General features: G+C 39.4%; 1 protein-coding gene across 2 annotated transcripts; it reads right to left on the bottom strand.

The window, feature by feature from the left end:
* Positions 1–541: 541 nt before the first annotated feature.
* Positions 542–14,549, bottom strand: syne3 (spectrin repeat containing, nuclear envelope family member 3). 2 transcript variants are annotated; one of them, XM_025054072.1, is made up of 18 exons: positions 14,251–14,549; positions 13,829–13,968; positions 13,732–13,767; positions 13,211–13,520; positions 12,586–12,741; positions 10,714–11,064; positions 10,366–10,502; positions 10,088–10,262; positions 9,795–9,977; positions 9,499–9,642; positions 8,922–9,056; positions 8,018–8,179; positions 7,348–7,520; positions 6,709–7,171; positions 6,428–6,568; positions 6,012–6,200; positions 5,355–5,405; positions 542–1,641 (listed from the first exon to the last, which is right to left on the bottom strand). In XM_025054072.1, exons 1-18 carry the CDS (start codon positions 14,482–14,484, stop codon positions 1,459–1,461), a joined length of 3,363 nt encoding a protein of 1,120 aa, XP_024909840.1. In that variant the 5' UTR covers positions 14,485–14,549; the 3' UTR covers positions 542–1,458. The 2 variants fall into 2 exon arrangements, with proteins under 2 accessions (XP_024909840.1, XP_024909842.1); XM_025054074.1 differs by having other exon boundaries at positions 13,732–13,827; positions 13,892–13,968.
* Between the last annotated feature and the right edge of the window lie 1,387 nt (positions 14,550–15,936).

Genomic DNA, 15,936 nt, shown 5'->3' with positions numbered 1-15,936 from the left:
GAAGCTCTGTCGTGAGAGAACGACATCACACTATATTATAGGCTTAAAAGGTTTTTGCAACCAGAACAATGACATGGTGTTTTTCTTGTTTGATTATGGGGTAACAGATACATTGTTTATCTATATATATTACAATTGATCAATTCATTAATTCTTGGGGGAAGTCTGTCCCAGTTTTTCATGTGTATATATATTACATATATAATATACATATATTGTTTTATAAGAGTATTATTACTCTTCTATTCCCACAACAATTGAAATCATTTCTATTCATTTTATTTAGTGTACAATTTTTACCAACACAATTAAAAATGTAAATGCATTTGAGCAGTTTCATTTAGGGCACATGTGCCAAACTCAAGGTCCGTGGGCCAAATATGGCCCGTCAGGTCACACTGTGTGGCCTGTGGAAACTTATATAGAGTTTAAATGCCTTATAATAAAGTCCATGCTGTAGGTTTGTGACCTGATAGATTAAAAGTTGGTTTGTTTTATTACACGGAGCAATTGACAATATTAGTAACTTGAATAAATAACAATCGATTGCAGAAACATTTATTAATACGTTATAGAGTAGTTACATCTATGCAGTCTTCCATTTACAACCGGCCCTTCAAGAGGAACTGTATTGTCAATGTTGCCCCGCCCCCCTTCCTGAAAATGAGTTTGACACCCCTGATTTAGAGCATGTTTCTTTTAGAGCTTGCCATGGTTTCATGTAAATCTAATCCTGTAAATATGGTTTCAAAGGTTTTTGAACGGAAGTAAGAACTGATGAGTGATTTCCTACTGGATGCACATCTTGACAAACACATCATGTTAGCAGTTCCCTGGCATTGGATTTATACAACTATTTAATCACTTGTAGGTTGTTGTGTGTACGTACTAGTCTACTAATCTTCAGAATAGGCTAAGTTAGCCCTGCTAACAGTTTCAATCTAATCCATATTTTTTGTTTTTTTAAGTTGGAAATCAGTTTAACTGAAGAAAACCTTTGATAAACCAATGCTTGTAAATGCTCTGTTGAGGTAGACCCAATACTTGAAAGGCATGTGCGAATTCACTATACAGTAACCAGCTGTAGTTTGTGGACAAAGCCATAGGAAGTAAAAATAATAATAAAAAAAAGAAGTCAGTAAACATTGTTGTTAAAGTTTGCTGATCATATCCAAGCAGAAACTACAGTATATACATACAGTAAAAAAGAATATGCAGCATAACTGTCTTGACATATTTGGCAAAGCTAGAACATATATAGAAGGGAGTACAGTAACTGTATAGTCAGTCATCAAAGCAGAATTCAAATGGATATAAGTTGTTTTTTCCTTTTGGAAAAAAATGATCTTTTAATTAATGTAATAACATAAAAGGTCTGTTATGGTATGATGGCTGAAGGCGCCATGTCAAGTACTACTGTATAATAGGACACTTTGGCCACTGGTACTCATTCTGGTCCTACGTGGGTGGAGGGCTGTCGTAGCGCAGCATGATGTTGAAGGACCGAGCAAAATTGTTGGAGAAGGAGCAGCTGTGACTCTGGTCCATGAGTGGCAGCAGAAACAGCAGCAGTAGCAGGGCCAGGAGGAGGAGCCACAGAGGCAACGCCAGACGACACACGCGCTGCAGCAGCCCTGGTTTCTGTAACACGTAATTGTACTGTATAAGTTATAAATACACAATTTTTACTCTACAGAGCAGAGGACAGTTAGGTTGCTGGTTGGATTAGTACAGTGTGTCTCTTAATGGAAATGTTTCAGAATGATTTGGATTACAAATGCAAAAAACAGACCTCAGCTGCACAAGGTAGATGCAACTTTAAGATCAGCAACATGACAGATCAGACAGTGTTGTTTGATGTAATACAACGTCAACTAGTTCTGTTTTCTAAAATTGTTAATTTTCACAACAGAGTGCAGAAGTTGGAACTCACATACTGTACATAAAAGTCACTGACTTACACTAACACAGTGGTTACATCATAGTCCAGGACATAACATCAGAAGAGTCTGACTGACACCTGGGAGTCAGAATGAAGGGCAAAAAGTTCCCAAAAAACAACACAAACAAAAGAAAGTGAACGTAACACAATCCAATGAATGGTGTACATCCAGTGAATGCATTTACAATGTATTCGCCTCTCACCAACCAGCTCCTGTGTGAACCAGTTGGTGAGTTTTAAAGCCATATATCAGAATGATATAACAAGAGCTTCTTCATAAATCAGATGGCGAGGATGTTGTTAACTGATAACCCCCTGTATACTGTAGGTAACAGGTGCTAATATGCTGATGACACAACGATTTACTGCTGTTGATCAACTCATCTTTAGGCCATGAAATCCCTGCAGAAAGCCCCTGTTCTGTCTGGCACTAAATTCTTCTGGAACGTGTTCTCAGTCTGGATCAGACTCTGCTGATCTACACTGTTCCCTGAGACAAGACAGAGGACAGAGATTAGCTCTTAGGCACTGACTGTTATTCTGCTTGGAGTTTGCAAGGATCACTGTATAAGCTTGCTTTTTTTTTTCCCCGATACCCTGGCTTCTTTCCACATTCAAAGAACAGGGAGATTGGAGATTAGATTAGCTAGATTACTGGATACTCTTAACAGAACCAACAGAATGTGTGAATAGGTATGGTTGTTAATGAACTGTACAGGACAGACCCTACTCTCGCCTAATGACTGTTGGGATTGGCTTTCGCTTCCTGTTACCCTGAATTAAGCTGCAGTAGATAAAATAATGAATAAAAAATGTTAATTAATTAACATAATTGCTCTGGGATTCAGGGTAGGAACACTAAGCAACAGAGAGACAGGAGACCCAGATACAAATACAAGAAGTCAGGAAATGAGCAATTAGAAAAAGAATCACCTCAGCTTTGGACCCCCTGCATAAAATTAACAAAAGGTAAAAATCACTATAACATGAGGCTCATCACTCATGATAGCCCCATACTTTCAGTTGTGCAGTTTGATTTTTCTAGGTTTTTAAAAGGGATGAGAATGATATGAACAACAAACATTCTGATTTTCCTCTTTGATAAGAGCCTGGCAACAGTGCAGGGACCGACATGAGTGCGCGACATCAAAGCAGCTGATGGCAGTCACCCACATAGTCAGAAACATCACGGACCAAAGTATGGTGACTCACTGCAGTCAGCTACACTCTCATGTCTATCAGACTTGTTGTTCTGTGAATCATGTTTTCCTCCCACATTCATCTTTTACCTTCTGAATAGGCAATTATCAAGCCTGACTAGAAATGCACTTAGACTTTAAAAATAAAACATTAACACAATGATAAAAAGTAAGAGTCTCTCTGAATGACCACATGGTCATGTGGTCACAGTGAAAATGAAAATGACTAATACCAAAACAAAAACTAACATTTTAAATAACACCGTATCACAGTGGTTCCCAACCTTTTTTGGCTTGTGACCCTGTTTTGGCATTACTAATTTCTGGCAATTTTAGAGATGTTTTTTCATCACCTTTGTTACACTGTTGCATATACAGAGTAGCCAGATTAGTACACTTAGTGACTGTGTGTGCTGTTTTAATGATACATTTTATCAGTAACTATTGCTAATCAATTGCTAGATATTTCAGGTGACACCGAACAAATTCCAGGTGACCCCACGTGAGGTCCACGATCCTAAAATTGAAAAGACGACTTATAGATTATTGTAGGATTCTAATAGAAGTAGATTATCTTACTGCATAACTTCTGTGAATGTATTACTACATATCATTCACATATTAATTCCGTATGGTAAATGTAGAGTCAACAATTAACCTAAACCTGCATAATAGATGAGCAGGAGCCAAGAGATTTCCCACACACACACACACACACACACACAAGTCATTGACTCACACTGATGCTCAACTCTCTCAAACTTCTCTCTTCACTGTTCTGACATACACTGATGCTCAACTCTCTCAGACGTCTCTTTCTTCATTGTTTAAACCTATAATTATTTCATAATCTAGGACATAAAAACATCAGAAGAGTCCGACTTAGGTCTAGGAGACACAATAAAGGGAAAAAAGTTGCCAAAAAAAACCCCAAAACAAATTAGAGTAAAAGAATGTAGCACAATCCAATGTATGGCACTACCAAGCTTCTGCAATAAATATCTTAAAATAGTTAATTGTTTTTAGGTTTCAACCATCACCTTAACCTAAGAGCAAGGACCTGTACATTGAGTCTAAATCTACACACAGGTCTATTTTTGAGACCATTTATGGTTTATTTATGCCTCCATGTACACACTGAACACAGACAGGGAGGAAGCGAGGCCCACAGTGCCTTACACTGCATACAAGAGTTAATTATTAAAGGGAAAGGAAGCAAAATGTCCTTAGTTAAATTTTAAACCAGACATGACAAACACTTAAGTCAAAGGTATGCAGGTATTTTTAGGACCGAGCAAACACAGCTTCAATTTGATGACGAGGGAGAAAATACACACAATAAAACTTTACGAGGGTTTGTGTAATTTGTAGGCTTTAACACTACTGTACTTCTTTGTGTGTAATGTTTACAATGGTAAAATCTGATGTAATACTTAAGATGATGTAAGGTTAAGGCACTGGGATCAAACCAGTCTAATGTGGGGCAACATATACAGCAGTGTTTCCCAAGCTTTTTTGAGCCACAGCACAGATATATCATCAGGGAAAAACCCACAGCTCACCACCAAACAGAAATCTCACAAAAAGTATATGTAATGAAATATAATAATCTTCTAGTTTAAATGACCTCATAACTGACTAAAATCTCATCCTGTTTAGCTGAAGACAATGCTGATATACTGGCAGGAATTGAAGAAAGACACTCACAAAGATCTTCAACAGCTCTGATTATTTTTTTTGTTTTAATAGCCATCTGCTGCCACCTAGCAGAATAGGATTGTATTGCTTTGCCTCTCACGCATTGACGAACAAAGAAAACATATTTGCAGTAAATAAATAATAGTTTGGGGAGAACATTGGATAATTTTCCAAGGCACACCTAATGATCTGTCACAGCACAGTGGTTGGGAATCACTGATATAGAGAGTCACCATTTACACTGACTGTCACAAAATCGCTCAGTTTCTCAGGTTTGAGGAAAACTGTTATACCTGGAGAAAACATTAAACTTTACACACAAGAGCTAAGAGTTACCTCGGGCCTTGAACCAATGGTCTCAGTGATGTAAGGCAACAGCACAGATATATGTCTAAAACTAACCTTACGTAGACAGAGCACACAAACAGGAAGCAAGAACATAAATCTAAAAAACATAAATATCAACATAAAGCTCATCTAACTTTTTGATGACATTCTTAACAGTGTTCCTTTACCTTTTGTACTTTTGCTGCAGATGTCAGCTCTTCTTGTTTGACTTGGACTCTCTGCAAAGACAGGGTTGATTATAAATAAATAAATACAGTATATGATGTTGAGGTTGCCACCCTGCTTGTAAATACTGTTAGACTGCCACCTTATGCTAACAAAAGGTAATGCTGACAGAGCGTGCTGCTCATTTACTGCCATTTGTGATTGAACTAACCTTTGTAAAAGGATATGTTAATGTGTTTTATAGACTGATGAGCTGTAATTCAACTGGTAAAAAATATTTAGGGATGGATCGATCCAATACTCAGGATCAGTCCTTATTTGGTCAAGATTTCAGGACAAACATTGAAAAAAATAAACAACTACAGCCCATCCAGTCTGATACCTCAGCCCAAATGCTCAAGCCTAAGCCAAATGTAACAGCAGCCCACTGCATGCTGCAGGAGAAACAAAGGTATCGGATTGATATCGGTATCGGCCGATACTCTGACTCTAAGTGTCAGTATCAGACATGAAAAAGTAGCATCGAGCCATCCTTAAAAATTATATTTGAACTTGTGTGTTTTGAACAGCTTACTATTCAATGCAAAATAAGCAGGTACAGTATGTCTATGTACGCTGTGCTGACACCTTCAACTGCAGTGACCAAACAAACTCATCACCTTAGCACCGCTCCTCCGTCTTCTGATGTCGCCCGCATCCTTCAGTTTGGACTTGTAGAGCATCCAACGGTAGCGAAGATCCTCCAGACCCAGATCCACTGCTGACCCCGACTCTCCTCCTCTGCACTCACTGGCCTGAAGCAATAGCTGGAATTGCTCTTGACCATAAGGAACTCTTGCTCTCAAAGCCTGAATCAGGACAGAGGGTTTTACATCTTTTAGACTGTGGTTCCTGCTGCTTTTACTTTTCATTTAGCATATTAAAAAAAATCATAAAATCATGCATTTAGACTTTCTCCAAAGCTAAAGCCAAAAGGTAAACACTTGTTATTAGTGTTAAGTAACACAATGGCTTACTGCCAATGGCTTACCGCCAACCAATATATTCATATGTTTAAATGTAAAAGCAGACTTACATTCAGTGTGTCCACTTTGATCTTATGTTCGTTGGTGCCAACTTTTGTTGCTTTGTTGCTGAGGACCCCAGACAAAAGTTCATTTTCTCTGTTCAGCCAAGCCTCAAAATCTCTGCTGGACTTGAAGTGGTCTTTACTTTCCTGTAGAACCCCAAATGACTGTAATTAGTCTGACTGTAATTAATCAAGTAAAACAAGCCCTGAATGGCACTCTGCAGTTTATCACTCAGATTGTGGTTCTACTCTAAGAGCAGAAAGTGTTAACACCAGAGGGCACTGACCTTTGCTGCCTCCACACCGTCTTCTCCAACTGCCGATGACGTCAGCCCACTAACGTGGGACACTTTAGAATCTTTGGAAACATTGTGGTAATCTGTCGTATCAAACGCCCAGAAAAAAGAATCTTCATCTCTTTTAACGTTTCGATTGTCCTCAAACGTCTTCGATGCACCGTTGTTACCGGCGTCTATGACAAAACATTCGGGTTGGCCCTCTTCCCACACGCTCTGCCTTGTCACCACACCCCGCTCCGTCACTCTCTCCTCATTTCCAGGGCTTGTTGAGGCTCTTAGTAACTCTACTGAACGATCTTGTTTTCGTCTTCTTTCCAATCTGGAGGACCCTGACCAAGTATCACATTCATCCTCCCCTGAACCAACGGTTAATAGAAACGTGTTGTCCAAAGAAATGTCTCCAGTTCTTCTCCAGCCTGTCTCTGTGTGATCCACAGAACTGTCCAACAGCCTGAAGGACAAAAAGAAAGAAAACTAATTAGTCTATTCTGAAAAGCAATACACACATTTTCACACCGTAAACTTTTTTTTTAACAACTCCAACATGACGATCTGACAGCCTCACTTACATCAATAACATACAAAAAAACAAACAAAAACATTCTCAGTGTCACATTGTTTACATACTTGTAAAGGCTGAGACTTATGTTGTAGACGTCCGTCCAGGATTCCTGTATACGCTTCATGTCACGGATTATGTGGATCTGTCCGTCCTCTGAAGTCTTCTCCAAAACCTGCTGACTCTGGGCCTCCATCTGCTGCAGTTGAATCTCCTTCTCTGGAAACTCTGCCAACACTCTCTGTGGAGAGGAGCAACAGTTAGGTTCCTGCGTACGGCATTCTAAACAAGATGAATAACACCTGGTAGATGTTCTGTATGTGATGTACTGTATGTGACAAATCAAATTGATATGGAAAAATGTCAAAAAAAACTATACAAACGTATGCCAACACACAAACACATGCTGAGCACTGAGACGGAATCAATGTCGCCTGTGTGTTAGTAATGACTAATGGAAGGCCGACTGAATTATTGGCTCTACAGTGCGAGCTGTTGAAGCTGGAGCTTAAAGTCTCTTGATCCGACTCTTTATGGTTCCCCTGGAAGTGGACATACTGTATATCTTATTGCTCACGGGTTATAAATGCTGCAGAGTTCACTAAACATTCTTTGACAAGCTTCCTTATCTGAAAATTACTTGTAAATTACTGCAACTAGTTAGATAGTGGATATAATAAAGATAAGTAAACCAAATGAAAATTCTTTGACTGTAAAACACACACACACTAATCAGACCTGAACTTCCTGCTGGCGGCCTTCTAAACTCCATTTTCCAGGGGAGATTTGAAAGGACTGGAGTTTTTGCTTCATGATCTTCAGCCATTTCTCCATGTTCAGGCAGTTGTCATGGAAGTCTTCATGATCTGCCACGGTGTGATCACTTTCAAGCACCTTTTTCTGTGAAAAAAACAAACAAACAAAGAATAATAGGGATTAAAATCAGGAACATCTGAACCTCCATCCATCCATCCATCCATCCAACTGTTCACCCATCTGACCATTTTCTACTGCCCATTTTTTTTTTTTTTTACTTAAATAATGTGAATGACCAGATTGAAGAATTTTAGTAGATTAGTTGAGATTAGTTGTAATCAACTAATCTATTTAAAGATTAGCTGACAAAAAAAAAAATTAAAAAACGTTGTGTCAGTTTGCCAACTATGCTGAACGTATTTAAAGATTAGCTGACAAAAAAAAATTAAAAAACGTGTCAGTTTGCCAACTATTCTGAACAGACTAAAAGTCAAGTTGACTGTTGCCTACTTTAGTGAGATCAAATATCTTCGTTTGATTAATTCATTGGGGTTGACATATGACAAGTAAGCAGAAAAGAAAATAATTTGGTTGCGGATTTGATGCAGGAAAGAGTTCACATTGAATATTTTGATGTCTCATAGAATAACTTTCAAATGTTTAGAAAGCACCAAAGAGGCCCTGCAAACAAAATTTAATTTAGCAAAAATAAATAAATAAAAAAATTTATATATATATATAAAATTAATTGACGAATAACTTTCAAATGTTTAGAAAGCACAAAAGAGGCCCTGAAAACAAAATTTAATTTAGCAAAAAAAATAAAATAAAATTTTTTTTATATATATATAAAATTCATTGAAATTTTTCCAGTCTGAATTCTGACCTGTACTGCTTTGCACAGCTGTTTCCAGTCAGCATGTATCATCTCAAACTGAGTCCTGTTGCTCTGACTGGAGGAAACCAGAGTCTCCAGTGCTGTGATGTGGTATTCACACTCCTCCAGGTCTTTCTGGATGGCCTGAGAACAAACATGACCTTGTGTGTCAACAGGCAGAGAGCTTTGAAAAAACAATACACACAACGGCTTCCATAAATCAGAGGACAAAAATGAAAGAGAAAGAAAAGCCTTCACCTCCAGCTCAACCTTTCCAAAAACTGAACTACTGGTCTTTCCATCCAAACTGACCATTCATCATGACATCTCCATCAAAAACCACTCCTTGCACTGTCCTGAACTTCCCTTCTCCTTCTGCACTCGTCTCCACTTCTGCACTCTCACCCTCTGGAAGCCCCACTTTCCTAACTACTGGTCTATTTTCAAGAGTTTCTCTATGTCGTTTGATTGTTAATCCAGTGTCTGCTAAATGCATACATTTAAATGCAAGCAACTGATGAGTGCCAGTTGGAGCCACACTATATTATTCAGTATTTACATGATATTTTTTAGAAAATGAACTCACTCTGAATTGGCCTGACTGACTTTTCTTGGCCAAGATATCGGGCTGCAGACCATCTTCGTCCATCAGTCTCTTTCGGAGTTGGGACAGCTTGGAGCAAAGGGACTTGTAGGTTTCACCAAAATCCTTTGTTCTTGAAATTAACACCTGTCATTCATTCAATGAATTGAAATTTAAAAGCCGAGCTAATGAAACACGATGAGGATCTTTTACAATCTTCTCCATTATTTATTTGTCAGACAGTTAACCATGCTTCTATTTAGGCCTTCAGTATGGAAGTTAATCAGATGTTACTGTACTTGGAGCGTGTTTTTCCTTTGCAGCAGCTGATTGTGGAGCAACTCTCTGTTTTTAATGGCATCGCTCAACTCGCTCTGCAGACCATCGACCTTTTCTGGGCCAAACACAGAATCCATCAGGTCTCCCTTCATATGCAGGACACTCAGGCGCATTTGGAGTTGAACACTTTTCTCCAGCAGACACTAGAATAAGACAACATTTTTAAGATATCGCTCAGTTTAACTCACAACGTTTTCATTGGCTATTTAAAGACTACACGTGCAACGATGGTATGGACAAATTCAGTTTTTACCTTGATATTGTGTAGCAACATTGTGATGTGGGAGTAGTCAGTATCCTTGGCAGAAGCCTCCAACACCTGAGAGACCATGTGACTCCACTGAGTGTAGACCAGGAGTGGATCCTGGAGAATGTTCCTCAGTCCTGATTCTGACTCTGAACACAGTCTGGTCACTCTGGATTTCACACTGCAATGCACGCACACACACACACACACAAACAGTAAATAAGTTTGTGTTCAACCTATGTTCCTCCAAGTTTTTAACATGGTAGGCTTCCATTAACGTCTACCTCTGATGTTCCCTCACAACAGCCAGAACCTCGTCAGAGAGGTGCCGTGAATCTGCTGAGAATTTAAAAAGCTCTCTGAGCTGAGACTTGAGGAGTTCCACTTGGATTTCTTCATCTGCCAAAGTATTCTTCACACCCTGAGAGCAGTAGAATCAGGGAATTCAATCAGGTAAGTCAACAGGATAAATACACACCACACAGCTATATGGTAAATAATACAGACAATGGATAAATGGAATGGAATACCAGCGTGTATTGTATTTCATCAGTATTCTCTTCTGCAGTGTCAGTATCGATACATGTTGTATCGAGCCATATTTAATAATTATACCTGGTATGTTGTCCTACCTTGTATTTCCTCCACTGGCCCACCATTTTGTCCTCGGTGGGGTCTTCCGTCCTATGAGCCTGATCCAATTCACCGTCCAGCTCGTGCAGCAGCGCTCTGAGGCGTCCGATGTCCTGCTCTAACTTTAGGCTTCTGTCCAAGTACTGCTTGTGTGAGTCCAGGCTGGAGTGCAGGCCGTCCTCAGCCTCAAGTAGATCCTGTCGAAGCCTCTGCCAACCAGCTCGCAGCTCCTCAGCCTCCTCTGCCACGACCGCTGCCCCTGCTGGACAGGTGTTCTTCATCACTCCTTTGGCCAAACCTTCCAGATGTTGAAGGGTCTTGTCCTCGGCAGCCACGCTGTTGTCCAGAACCTGAGACAGGGAGACACACAGTGGGAACAAAACATAATGTTACAACTACACTGCAACATGCCAAATGAAGACTGCATCTACAGCGTGACCTGCTGTTGGAGATTTGATTTTCACATTTAGACTGGCATTTGTAGGGCTGGTAGAAATAATTCCTTTTGCGATGCATCACATGAAACTTTGTCACCTATAATTTCAACAACAGGGTTGGTTGAAACATAGTGAAATGGTTATGCCTGCCTTACACATCTGTCTTACATGCAGAAGGTCGTGGGTTCAAGCCCCAGTGGAAACACGTTAGTGATGTCAGTCGACCGATATTATCGGCCCGATATTAGCACATTATGTTATATCTGTAATAATCGTTATCGTTTTTTCCTCAGATAACACAATGCCTAATCGTTATCGGTTTTTCCTCAGATAACACAATGCTTCTGTTAGGCCAAATGATGCACGCTCTTAAAAATAGTTTTGAGGATAAACAACAGTATATTAAAGCACAGGTCACTAGATGGCAGCATTGCAGCTCATTTATCTGCATATCGGATATTGTCAAAAATAAAATCGGACAGGCCTAAACCACATGGTGCCTCCTGTGGTAGCCTGTGAGGGTTGTGAAGACTCACAGTGTGGGACGAATAAAGGACTTCAATTAATCAATCCATCAAATTTCATAGACATTTAACATGCACCACCACACAATGTGGATTCCTTAATGGAATGGCTAATGAAACGTAACCAAAAGATGTCATTTGAGCTGTTGGGAATACAGCACGTGGCTAAACTAGAGCCACAGCTCAGGAACAATAACATCAGACTACACGTCATTAAAAAATGATGCCCTGCAGCATTTCAACTTAAAGCAGTGAAGAGAGGGTGTGAGGTGGACAAGTGTTACTGCATATAACCAACATGTGCTACAACAATTCCCACACAATGTTAGACAAACAACAAAAACTATACCTTTATATAAGTTTATAGACCCATAATATACAGTATCACGAAGTCGGTTGTTAGCTTTTAGATTATAATAGTGATATAAAGGGGTTTTTTTTGCATGTCCAACAAAGCTATAAAAGAACATTTAATTCACTTTTTCATCAGTGGCAGGAACTATAACCAGTTGAGGAGAGGACGGTCTGTACCATAAAACAACTCACCGGTCCATGTGAGTAATGGAACATGGTATTTCATTGTGTACTTGCACCACCTTCAGGTCAGCAAAGAGAAGCTACACACTTGTTGCTGACAAAACATAATATTTGTGTTCCACGATTTGATTGCAATTGCAATTTGTGATGTGGTTTTGAATACAATATTGTTTTGTTACCAGAATAAAGTAATGGTAACTAACAAAATATAACAATAACTGACTAAAGTCCAAAACTCCTCCCCAAGTTTGAAATATGTCCTGATTTATTTCTAGGTTACTGTATAACTTCAGAACTTTTGAAAATGTAAACTATAGTTCTTACAGCACCATAACACGTTAAAAATGATGGGTTCAACCATCAAAGGTCTCACTTTTAGGGATCTGAGCTTGTCTTCAGGTGTGTTCTCTGTGTCCATAAGGTCTGTGAGCTCCTTGGTCTTTGACAACAGCCAGAGTTGAAACCTTTGAACACAGTCTTGGTAGGTCTGGTGATCCTCTGCAATCTTCTGAAGCAGCAGAACCCGCTCCTAGAATTACAGGAAAACACACAGTGAGTAAATATTCTCTCCAAAGAAGACTGACGTAACACACTTTGAAGGCTGTGTGGTTATAAACTCGAAAGTAACTTAGTAATATTACATTCCCTGATGGATGATTTTTAAGATTTCAGCAGATACATGTCTGACAAAACCGAAGCACACTTTTACCAAAAAACTGTTCAGCTGTTTCTGATTCAAACAGGAGCAAGTTTTCAAGGTTAAGGTGATGATGGGACAACTGCACGTTCATTTTCTACTTTTGAACTTTGTGTTATTTGATGTTATTGATTTTTATTTATTATAAAATATGATGTTACTCTGTGTATTTGTAATGTAATTTGTCAAGATTTTTGTTGGGGTGATGGGAGGGAAGGTGGGGCATGAAAATCAAAGTAGGGAATGACGAAAAACGTTTGAGAACCAGTGGGTTACACAGAACAGAAAAGTCCAAACACACCTCAGCTCTGTCCCGGACATCTGTGTAAGCCTCCTGCAGCCTCTCTAGGGCTTCTGGGTCCAGGCTTGGATCCTGAGTTCTGTTGTGCAGGGTGGCAGCCTCGTCTATCAGCCTCTCTAACAGCACAGCCTGCCCATGGACATCATTGACCATCACCCTTTGCTGGTCCACCTGCCAACGCTTCTCCTTCAACCCCAGCTGCAGCTCAACTTCAGCATCTAGATGACGCTTCCGCCACATCAACCACAGCTCAAACTCTTCATAAGCCTTCAGGTACTCACTCCAGTGAAGCCACACCCACTCGATGCGACTGTAAAAGCATGCATTTGTTATTATTGCGTATGCCTGCACACCAAATAAAATAGAGCTGAATAAATATTTACCCTGTCAATTAAAATTAGTTTTGCTGTTTCTTTTTCAGTGCACCACCGTATGATATTATAAAATGTAACAAAATGTACAGATATTACAAAATACAAATAGAATGCTACCATAAATCTGTGTGGCATTTAAAAAGGCACCTGTGACAGTGGACGATGTAGGTACAGGTCTCCTCCCACTGGCTTTTTAAATCTTTGATTTTGTTGTTGGTTTCATTTCTCATCTCTTGATCCTTACCACTGGCTTTTTAAATCTTTGATTTTGCTGTTGGTTTCATTTCTCTTGATCTCTTGATCCTCGTTCTGCAGAAGTTTCTCCGCTGCTACCACCACCATGTTCATCTTTACACCACCCTCGTGCTGCGAATGATGGATTTTCTACACATATAAAAGGAAAACAAATGTTAATGTCAAATGTTTGCTTTGTTTATTTGAAGTGCATTGTGGGAGAACAAACACTATTATAAACCAGTATATCCCAAAGGCAGGTTATGGAGGCTTCCATGGTGCACTGAGTGCTACCACACACAATAAATTGAAAATAATATCCTTGTCACCTCTTTCTCCCTGAGGTTCTGCAAATGACCTGTACTGCCATATTTGGAAGTAGAGAGAACAAATACCACAGTGGAGGGGCAGATAGCAAGTAAAAGGTCAAACCTCTGTCTCTCTGAGTCTGGCCTCCAAGGCATCGCGAGTTCCCTGCGTCTTGTCGTTAGCTTTCAGCCTCTCTTGAATGCTGGCGATCCAAGAGAGTGCTGCATCCAGGCTCGCCGTAAACTCCTGCTGCTCTTGCTGGGTCATTGTAGTCAGTGGCAGACCTACGACAGCTGAGTAGTGCAAAAGAAAATTTAATTTAGAAAATTGAACATATTTTCCAGAACAAAGATACATTTACAAACTACTACCATAACTAGGTTTGTAAAATGGACTTTATTTCCCCACTTTCTGCTTCTTAGAGTCATAAAATCAACTATAAAATATTTTATCATCAAATGTCTCATGTCTCAGACCCGGGGGCCAAATCTGGCACACTCTGTAGTTATATTTGGCCCACGAGATCATATCAAATGTTTACTAGAGTTGACCTGCCAGTATATGGCCTCTGTATAGTGGCAAGTTTTGTAGTATTAATTATGTGCTATGTTATAGCATTTTGAGTTTTTTTTATTGTTGGTCTGTGAAAAAAAAAGATTTACATTAAAAAGGAACTGGAAAGGCTAGAGAGACATAATAAGAAACAAACACCACTGATGTGTGTTTTATTTCAAATTTAATTTCTCTGAGTCTGGCCTCCAAGGCTTCGCGAGTTCCCTGCGTCTTGTCGTTAGCTTGCAGCCTCTCTTGAATGCGGGCGATCCAAGAAAGTGCTGCATCCAGGCTCGCCGTAAACTCCTGCTGCTCTTGCTGGGTCATTGTAGTCAGTGGCAGACCTACGACAGCTGAGTAGTGCAAAAGAAAATTTAATTTAGAAAATTGAACATATTTTCCAGAACAAAGATACATTTACAAACTACTACCATAACTAGGTTTGTAAAATGGACTTTATTTCCCCACTTTCTGCTTCTTAGAGTCATAAAATCAACTATAAAATATTTTATCATCAAATGTCTCATAACTGTACACACTAGACCACACGTGTCAAACTCAGACCCGGGGGCCAAATCTGGCACACACTGTAGTTATATTTGGCCCGCGAGATCATATCAAATGTTTACTAGAGTTGACCTGCCAGTATATGGCCTCTGTATAGTGGCAAGTTTTGTAGTATTAATTATGTGCTATGTTATAGCATTTTGAGTTTTTTTTATTGTTGGTCTGTGAAAAAAAAAGATTTACATTAAAAAGGAACTGGAAAGGCTTTGGCCCGCGAGATCATATCAAATGTTTACTAGAGTTGATTCTGTGAAAAAAAAAGATTTCATGTGTTTATTATATTTAGCTTTGGTTGTTCCATATTCAATGTTTACGCAAAACTAGATTGTTTCCGTATGAAAAAAAAGGAAAACATCCACAATTTCCATCAATTTTTCAATAAATATTAATTTTGGACCACTTTAAATTTGACTTTCACACCCCCTGCAATAGACCTTTAATGTAAACAGGATACAGTATATGAGGGATCTGCCCTGGTTTTCTCAACTTTCGTTGGCCCAGCCCTTGGCAGTCTGCTCCCGACAATAACACTCTGGGGTTGGAAAGTGGGTGGAGAAGAAATTTTAGCTGCCACACTGCTAGGACAGAAAAAAAGCAGGCAGTTCCGCTCAGTGACTCATTTCTCCCCACTACAACATTCCCCTGACACAATTACTAGTGCTGCTACATCAGAACTCTCCATCCTTAATG

This window comes from Cynoglossus semilaevis, chromosome 1, assembly GCF_000523025.1.
Source record: "Cynoglossus semilaevis isolate Cse_v1.0 chromosome 1, Cse_v1.0, whole genome shotgun sequence".
Taxonomy (NCBI): Eukaryota; Metazoa; Chordata; class Actinopteri; order Pleuronectiformes; family Cynoglossidae; genus Cynoglossus; species Cynoglossus semilaevis.
The sequence above is the reverse complement of the archived record's forward strand: the minus strand, read 5'-3'. Positions and strand labels throughout refer to the sequence as shown.

Bases quoted from the DNA above. Each gene is read 5' to 3' on its own strand.
- syne3 (XM_025054072.1), bottom strand. From the start codon at position 14,484: ATGTATCTTTGTTCTGGAAAATATGTTCAATTTTCTAAATTAAATTTT. The intron at 6,201-6,427 runs GTAAGTCTGCTT...GTCCTGATTCAG, and splicing joins TCAAAGTGGACACACTGAAT to GCTTTGAGAGCAAGAGTTCC. The intron at 1,642-5,354 runs GTAAAGGAACAC...TACGTGTTACAG, and splicing joins CTGCAGCAAAAGTACAAAAG to AAACCAGGGCTGCTGCAGCG.